The 9,546-nt window shown below is 38.0% G+C and overlaps 1 protein-coding gene across 1 annotated transcript in view; it reads left to right on the forward strand.

Moving 5' to 3' along the window:
- The window catches only part of RNF126 (ring finger protein 126), a 19,469-nt gene extending 10,318 nt beyond the window's left edge, over positions 1-9,151 (forward strand). Inside the window, exons 2-9 of the mRNA XM_018560569.1 lie at positions 248-303; positions 897-954; positions 1,043-1,281; positions 3,085-3,153; positions 4,681-4,750; positions 4,840-4,933; positions 6,106-6,221; positions 8,590-9,151. Of these exons, the coding sequence (XP_018416071.1) occupies positions 248-303; positions 897-954; positions 1,043-1,281; positions 3,085-3,153; positions 4,681-4,750; positions 4,840-4,933; positions 6,106-6,221; positions 8,590-8,745 (858 nt within the window). The 3' untranslated portion in view covers positions 8,746-9,151. The remainder of the gene's footprint in view (positions 1-247; positions 304-896; positions 955-1,042; positions 1,282-3,084; positions 3,154-4,680; positions 4,751-4,839; positions 4,934-6,105; positions 6,222-8,589) is intronic.
- The last annotated feature ends 395 nt before the right edge of the window (positions 9,152-9,546 follow it).

Genomic DNA, 9,546 nt, shown 5'->3' on the forward strand with positions numbered 1-9,546 from the left:
TTTTGTTTTTTTTTTTTTTTTTTTTTTTTTATATTGTTTTATTTTATTTCACTTTTAATTCATTTTATTTATTTAGCACAATTGGGCAACAATTACATTGGCATAAAATGGGGCAGCATAAAACATTATTCCTTGCATTGAAATCTGGTACCTGTTTAAAAATAGTTTGATTGTTTTCTCCTGGCAACTAGGTGTTTTGATAATATATTGTTATGTAATCTAATGTATCTTGTTTTTGTCATTGAAGGAGTACATTTGCCCTAGGTGCGAATCAGGGTTTATAGAAGAGCTTCCTGAAATAAGGTAAATAAAAACACTGGCCTCTAGCTTACGTAATACTGAAATTTAGAGTGGCACTAAACTCAGGAGTTAAATCTTAAAAATGGATTCCAGTACCTTTAACTATTAACAAGTATATTTTTTATTTGTGTATCACTCAGCTGTAGATCATCATCAAATCATCTCTGAATTGGTGGTGACACTGTCCTTTCTTCTGGAGTGTGGGTACTAGGGTTCCCCATGGTTCCTGTGTGTGTTGTAAAGTAGTCACCACTCCAAGCCAAGTTAGTTCAGGTACTTGAATGTATTTTTAAGGTGTAACTCCTGCGTTTTGTGTACTTTATCCTAAGGGATATGTCTGTATTTTAACTTTGTGTTTAGCTGGACAACTGAGGTTGCACTGCAAGTAGCTTGCTGTACTGTTAAAGTATTTGCAGACAAGGGTTTGTTGTCAGTGTCAAAACATATAGCAGCTATAGCCATTTTCTATGGTGCTTGTGTTTATAAAATACTTAAACTAAAGATTATATTTAAAAAAACAACATAACCGCTATTTTTTGCAAGTTTCTTTTTATCTGGAAATGGCAAATCTGACTTTTTTTTATTTATTTTTATAGGAACACAGAAAATACTAGCACTACTTCTGGGACAGATCAAAACAGACATCTCTTTGAGGTAATAATGCAGAATTTGTCTTGTTTCTTTCTTGTGGTGTTTTTTTTCTTTTTTCTAATGCACTCTCTCTGAAAACTTTGTATTAAAGAGCCTAGAGCCCACACAGTTCACATTACCTCCTGGTTATGGTCAAGTTACTTTTGGGATTTTCAATGAGGGCCTAGATTTCCCTATTTTTGGAGCAAGTGGGACAAGTGAAGAGAACCGTGAAAGTGAAAATAGAAGAGAGCAACAGTCGCGGCAGCGATACGGTGCAAGACAGCCACGTGCGAGACTGAGTACGAGGCGTTCTGCGGGAAGGCATGAGGGTGTGCCTACATTAGAAGGGTAAGAAATAACTGAGCAGAGTTTGGTATGGGAGTGGGGCAGTAACATTTGACCTGACACACTTTTTATATTTAGAAATACTTGTTTTTGGTCACATTGTTTCTGTTTAATATACCTAACTTTATTCAGATAATGCAGTATAATATCCCAGGTCCTGAAAAAAAAACCTGAAAAGATTCTATTGGCTCTTAGATTTTTTTTTTTTTAAACTTAAAGTGTAGTTCCACTTTTGTTATCAAACTTGAGAAAGCCACCACTATCAGGGCTATTCACAAAAGGGTGAAGTGTTTGGAGAAGGCATGAAAAGTGATCAATCTAGGCTAACATAGCTGATTTGGAAAAAATCTCCAATTCAGCTAACTTTAAAGTTTAGCTATTTTATCCTAGATTGTTCACTTCTCCTGCCTTTTCCAAACTCTTCACCCTTCTGTGAATAGTGTATGTGTCCCCATTTACCCAGCATACCCAAACATATTTTTTAAAAATATATATCTTCTGTTTTAGCAGTTTCTTTGGTGAAGGTCTTTGTGCAGATTCTAAGCTACTCTAAGCAGTTTGAAAGTAGAGGGTCCTACTGAGGATCAGACTGAGCTTTCTCACATTAGCATACATTACCTCGAAGGTTTAACCCTGTGTTAGGACAGACAGCATTCACATTTAGTTTACAACTGATAATGAAATCTGCCAGCACAGCATAGACATTGTTAATGAAAACATAACGTAACACTGCCCCTATTTAACATTACATGGAGGAAAGCTAGGTAGGATTTTTAAGCAAGTATAAAGCACTTAAAATTGTAAGAGACCATTTTTTTTTAACTTCTGCAATGTGAATGGGAACATATAACATATATAAAATAAGTGTTATCCCACTATTTGGTTGTAAAAGTAGAAATACATATTTATAATTAGCAGTACCTGTAAAATGTTGTAAATGCTTTTTATTGCACCCTGACTCATGTCACAGATCTCTAGAAATCCCTAAATAGCAGCTGTGAAACTCTTGTGTAAAAATCCACTTTACCTTCAAAAGTCTGTCTGTTCCGTTTTTCCTGGATACAGTCATATCGTCCCGTCATTTCCCAAATGGCTGGAACATTTTTTTTTCTATTGCCTGACTGCAGCCAACCGAAAAAAATATTTTGTACAGTAGACAAAGGTGGGATGAAGGCATTGCAAGTGAAAATCAGGTAAAGTTGAATTGTACAGCTGCTTTCTAGGGATTGCTACAGACCTGTAACATAAAAGGGAACAATTAAAAGTTTACAATAGCTTCCTTGCACAGAAACTGTTAGATTGCTGCATTTCTAACTGATAGGATTGCAAAAGTAATGACTCATACCTGTTTGGAGAGAAATACTGAGGTTGCCTATACTGACATTTGTGAGTGATAGTTGCCTCTAGCCCCTATACTTTCTGAGCCTCTGACATGGAACATGCAATCACCTTGTGAAAATGAGAAATCCGGATTAGGTCAGAGAATCACATTTTAGAGCGTTGGCAATGGCAGCCTATATATTTTATCAGTACAGGCTTCTTTTAATCATTACATTACTTTGCTTTCCTGAGATCGGTGAATTGGTATTTATCACTACAAAATATAATCAATAGACAAACTAGACAATTATCAGTCTTTTTATGTTGCCATTTGCCCTTGCTACCTCAGTGTATTATTAACACAAATGTGCAAAATAGAATGATTTTATAGTACTCTTTTTAGAAGAGTCTTCCATTAGTGTGTGTGTGTTTTTGTAAATATATTTACACACGCATACATACATAAAATGTCTCTTTCTTTGTTAGGATCATTCAGCAGCTGGTGAATGGAATCATTGCACCCACAGCAATGCCAAACTTGGGACTGGGGCCATGGTGAGTCTGGTGTCTGTAATTTGCATGTATAGTATGTCCTTATCATTATAAATGAGTACTGCTGTGCAGAGTAGTACAGTATATTATAATACATTGATACTGGATTAAGCTCTGTTTGTTATCGGTATGGATATTGGCTTTCAGTTTTTGTATACTATTAGATTGGATGATTTCTGCACAATTCCTAAACTAGCATGCATTATTGCCTTAAAGCTAAACTCCAGGAGGATGTAAAAGGCACACACTAGTGTAGCCCTGTATACATGAGAGAAGAACTCCGGGCAACATTTTTATTAACCCTTGCACAGGGGCTACCCCTGCACTGCACGGGTTAACTGCTCGTTTTTTTTTCATTATACTCACCCGATCCTTTGCATCGGCTGGCTGTGCCGGCGCTCCCTTCTGCCTGTCTCCTATGCTCCAGCAATGGAACCAAATTTGACCTGGTAACAGCCTCTTGCAGTCCCTGTACTGGAGAGCTCAGACTGGAGGGAGAAGTAGCACAACCAGTTCTGCTGCAGTGCAAGGGGTTTTCTGGAGGAGAGAGCAGAGTGACAAAGAGATGAGCTTGGTGCTGCATACATGACCAGCTATGGCGGTAGCCATTTAAATGCTTGAAAGACTGCTTGAGAGCTGACATAAGCACACTGGCAACTGTGACAGTTATGAACAGAGGCATGCCTTATATGTAGCATACACTGAGCATGTGCTAGTAGGCAGAATGAAAACACTGCAGAAATCAATGCTGGTATGTTTTGATGAAGGATTCATTAACATGTATTGAACATTTCTTGAACATTTTGAACTTGAGCTTTCTTGTGGGACACAGCAGGTTTAGTTCCGCTTTAACTGCAGCAGAGAGAAATCGGGTCTCTTGCCCTGCCAGACAAGGCTGTTCTGTATGGCAGGGCTGTATAAATCTCATAACTGGATAGACAGAAATACAAATCATTTGGCAGATATATATTTTTCTGTATATTGTGGCATTTGCATATTTGTAGGTTTGTAAGTTATACACATAATATGATAAAATCATAGGAAGATACAGCTGTCAGCAGTAAAATGATTGAACTGAATTCTGTTTAGCTAAGAGTTACTTAATTTTCCCCATTGTTATTGTCCCAAGTGTATTCGGTTTATTTATGTTTTTTTATTTTTGTATCTCTGTCCCATTGGGGAGAATTATTTTTAACTTTTTGCCCTAGAGACACAATAGGAGATCAGAGCAAATCTAGCCAAAGTGGGGGGCGGGGGGTTGGATGTATGTATGTCACAGGAACAGGCATCCCCATTGGAGGATTTCCCCTTCGCCTCTTGTTCTGGTGATAATTGTAATTTGTTTTCTTTATTTTTGTGACAGTGGTCACAGGGAAAAATAAGGCTGAATCGCCTCAGACAGTAATAACTTTAACTTGGCAAGGGTTCTAACTCTTCCGGACTCTATCCAAATCTAAGAAAATAAAGTTTTGGCTTTAGATGCAAAGAAATCCGCTTTGTTGTTTAATTCCATATTTTTCCCCCACATAGGGGGGTCCTTCATTCCAATCCAATGGATTATGCTTGGGGAGCTAATGGCCTTGATACAATCATCACACAGGTATATCTTAATTCTTTGTAGCGAAGCTTTGCATAACGTTGGTGATCATTCTTGTAAAGATGTCTTCTCTGTTTTATCTTTTCTCCTAGTTACTTAATCAATTTGAGAACACTGGTCCTCCGCCTGCAGATAATGAAAAGATCCAAGCCCTTCCAACAATTCAGATAACAGAGGAACATGTAGGCAAGTATCTGAAATACAGCTATTCGTGGGCTTTTAAATGTGCTGATGTGAACAGCTACTGGCAGATAAAATACAAATGAATTGGAGATGAGCTACTGCAAATGTCAGATACTTTAAAGTAAATTGTGATTCTCCTGAAAGTGTGAGGTTTTTCTTTTACCTTACCTCTTAGTGGCCAACTAAAAAAGATACAAGCTCTAAAGGTGCCCATACACCTTACAATTATCTGCAGACTTTCTGTGGTCAGATGGAAAAACGGCAACAGATTGGCCCAGGTGGAGATTCCTCCATCCACACAGTTAAGTGTAGATGGAGGAATCTGTTGCACTTTTTCCATCTGACCACAGAAAATCTGCAGATAATTGTAAGGTGTATGGCCAGCTTTAGTGGTTTCCTGGGGAAAATATGTATGGGTATGATTAAGCGGAGAAAGGTGTGTTAGATATATTAAATGGTTTATGGCAATTTTATAATATTGGATATTTCTTTGGGCCAGCTTAACGGTCTTCTTTTTTTTTTTTTTTCTTTCTTTCTCGAGTTATAACAAATATACTGTTACCCGAAGAAGGAACTTTAGAGCTCAGAAAGATTGTATTTTTTTAGTATTTTTTTTTAGTTCGCTACTAAAAGATATCTTGTTGATAATACATTTTTTTTGGCCTACCTGTGTATTTTTATTCCTGGCTAACAAGGTACATCATCTGATCTATGGAGAACTTCAAGATTTCTGAGATTATTCATGGTCTGGGTGACTTGGCACTCCTATTCAAGAAAATTGTGATTTGCCTCAAAGTAGTTTATATGCTGGATACACTGATTTGCAGATGGGTTCACCCATGTCTAATGCTGACTGTTTTATGTCGGTGGAGGAACATACTACCAACACCACTTGAACCTTTGGGTGATCTGTCATCTGTGGATATTGCTCTATCAGCAAGCATCGACATAGACTTTAGGCTGCAATTTTTCTTGTCATGTCTATAGCTATGTAAGCCTTCTTAGGTTCTTTTATATGCTATTACATTAAAAGGTAAATAAAGCATTCTCTTTTACCAAAAAAAGTCTGATCAGGTAATATGGAGCTTATTGATGCAAACAATTTTAATTTGCCTGTATCTGTGTTCTTTCCTAACCAAGGTAATTCTGACAATTCATATATTTTCTGGCACCAGGTTCTGGCTTGGAGTGTCCAGTGTGTAAAGAAGACTATACAGTTGGTGAAAACGTACGACAACTGCCTTGTAATCACTTATTTCACAATGACTGCATCATCCCTTGGTTAGAGCAGGTCAGTATGTGGAAGCACTCACTTCTCCTTTCTTGGTAAATCTTGCACCATATCTGAGCTTCCGCTAGATTTAGTGAGATGTCTGTTTATAGTTCAGAAATGGAATCTTTTATCAAGAAGCAATGTTACCGTAATACATATATAGCATCTGTTTTTCAGCTGCAGTGTATTTTACATGATAAACCATTGGAGACATTGGAGAAGAGGATAAAAACAGATTGTATCTGCCATTGTTCCTGTGCAGGTTTGAAAATGAGATCTGAAATTTAGGTTAGGAAGGACACCCTTCTACATGTGCTGAGCATTGCAGAATGCAGTGATCATATGCGAAGTACAGTAAAACATAGCAACTAATTATATCTGTAAAAAATAAGTCACGGAAACTGGACTTGCTGTATTTTTCTTGAAGATGTTTCACTGGTCATCTGACCAGCTTTCTCAATTCACAATTGAATTTGAATTGAGAAAGCTGGTCAGATGACCAGTGAAATGTCTTGAAGAAAAATACAGCAAGTCCAGTTGTCTTGACTTATTTTTTTACAGATATACCATGACCTGGATAAATGAGAACCTTCACAGACATAGCAACTAATCGCATTTCATTTAACTGGAATAAGATCTATTTAAAGATGCACATGGACTAAGGAGGACAATTGGAACATGCAGTAACAATCTGACGACTTTGAAAAAACTTCCTTGGCCTACCAAATGTTTAGGCCTATGGAGTAGGGTTGGGGATGAAACCAGTAGCCATTTTAAGTACCAGCTTACCGGGAGGAAAACATTAGTGATCAAACAAGGATTCTGTCTTCCCTAGATTAACTTTAGCTGACCGTATGTACACGTAGCTGATGAATGGAGATTGTTTACTGATTTTGCTCACAATGGTCAGATTGCAGGACTGTGTTTAAATGTCTATAGACACTAGGGTTGCACCGATACTTTTCAGATACCAGTGCAGATACTTGGCATTTTCATGAGAACTACCAGGGTTGCAGCTGGGACCTGGCTCTGGTGCTCCACCACTGTCCTGAAATCATTAGTCTGTATTTTTTTAGAAAAAATGTCACATGACACTTAACAAAAATGTATCAGTACTTGTACTTGGAAAAATGGTATCGGTGCATCCCTTTTTATATTTATATAAAAAATCGTACATTAAAACAGGAATGTACAAATCCCAGAAGCTCCGTGTGCTTCTTACAAATGACAGCTTCCTCCTAACTTGTAAATTTTTGTCTATTCTAGTCTTGGAGCTGGGAAAGTATCTGTACTTGTAGGGTACTCGGTATCTGTGCATCCCTAATAGACACCTTCGCCTTGCTAAACAGCGCGTTTGTTGCTGACTACGCAGCTTGTTTGAGCATTCGGTTGTGCTGTTTATTCCAAGCACTAACCAAGGTCTTTTGAAGTGACTTCCAACATTTTGGAAAGACTCTTGCATGGAAATGTCCCTTTTTTATTTATTTTTTTAAAAAGAGCAGGAAAAAAATCATTTCATTGTGTGTGTATATACTGTTTATCATGAGTTTAGAGCCATTGTTAGTGATATCTTTCCAATGGAAGCTGTTTCAAGGACAAGTGTTTTTTGTAATGCATACATAGGTATCATTATGTGTTTGAAATATGTTTTTGGTGGTTTTGTAAGAAAGCTTGCGTTAAAATAAAAAGAAGGGTCTATTCAGTGTTCACCATCTAACGCGCATTGTTGTACGCTGCCATTCATCACTGACATTCCTGAAAGTGACCTTGTCGTTGCACCGAAGATCTCCAGGCAAACTTTCCTTGTAAAAGAAGATTGTAAATACTTTACTAATCCAGTGCCCATGCCGGATTTGTAGGTTTTCTGAGCAGACTTCAGTGGAACATTTCTAAGGAACAAAGTGGTACTTGGCGGCAGGTTACGTAAGTACTTACACTCTTCTGTTACAGGAAAAGCTTTCTTGGAGAACTTTTTATAGCAACAGGTTCACTTTACTGCAGAAAAACACTGCAGAAGCTTTTTCTTCTGGACAACTTGCAAAGATCAGGTAATTTTTTTGACAGTCCCAGTGGCCACCTGTAAAACTCACAATGGCAGTTTGTGTCAAATTCCATGATGCAAAGTGATAAGACTCTTGGACCCCTATCCTCTCCTCTCTCACCAGAGCTTTAAGATTTTAAGATGTATATGTATGTATGTATGTATGTATGTATGTATGTATGTGTATATATCTATATAGATAGATATATATATATAGATATAGAGTGAGGCAAAAAAGTATTTAGTCAGCCACCAATTGTGCAAGTTCTCCCAGCTATAGATATATATCATGCAGTTTGCAATTTTACTGAGAATCTTATGTTCTGACATTTCCTTCTCTTTCAGCATGATACATGTCCCGTATGCAGGAAAAGTCTGAGTGGTCAGAACACTGCTACGAACCCCCCAGGACTTTCAGACCTGAATTTCTCTGCATCTTCTGCTTCTTCCTCATCCTCCACCTCTCCTACTGAAGAAAATAACTCTGCCAGCAATTCCTGAGCAGCTGAAATTGGGTGGGGGAGCAGTTGCCGTGCAGCTGCCCCTCTTGCCGCCCTCTCGTCCGCTGCTTTGCCACCACTGCATTCAGAGCCGAAGGGAACAATGCACAGGCGTTCCTAAAGACTTTTTAAGGCTTTTGGGGGTCGAGTCTGGATATCTCTTCCTCCTAACCAAGTGGGAGCAGCTGGTAACCAAAGTGTGACATCTAACATGGAAGAGACTGAGTGGGTGTGAGATATATATATTTTTTTTTTTTCCTGTGAAGGGTTTGGGTTTCCTCTTTTAAAACATAGAGGTGCGGTAACTCGTTTTTATCAATTTTATTTTTTAATGCTTTGAAGTTTTTAATCTCTAAATTAAACATGTATGATTTATGCTGCTCCTGTTGTGAGCAGTGACTGAACAATACTTGGAGGATGTGTCTTCTTCAGTGAGACAAATAAGGTGTGTGTAGAATGTGCCATACTTGTGACTTGAGTCACACGCAGTGCTAGCCTTGACTTTGTGGTCCCAGTTCCATGTCTCATATGCCTTTAAAGATGACTATGTATATTGCTAGGGTTCCATTTTACAGTATTGGTAATGTTTTGTGTCTTCAGCCAGCCTTAATGTTTCTCAGTATACACATATAAGCATGGTGTTTTAGCCCAGTTTGTCAGTACAGTCTGTTGATAAGCTAACTTCTGGGCTACCCATTTGCTATGAGCAAACCTATACATTTATTAAGAGTTGTGCAGATGTGGGTGACAGATCATGTTCCTCAATTTGGCAGCATATGTGTTAGTGCCAGGCACACAGAAT

Source organism: Nanorana parkeri, unplaced genomic scaffold, assembly GCF_000935625.1.
Source record: "Nanorana parkeri isolate BGI_ZX_2015 unplaced genomic scaffold, ASM93562v1 scaffold466, whole genome shotgun sequence".
NCBI lineage: Eukaryota > Metazoa > Chordata > Amphibia > Anura > Dicroglossidae > Nanorana > Nanorana parkeri.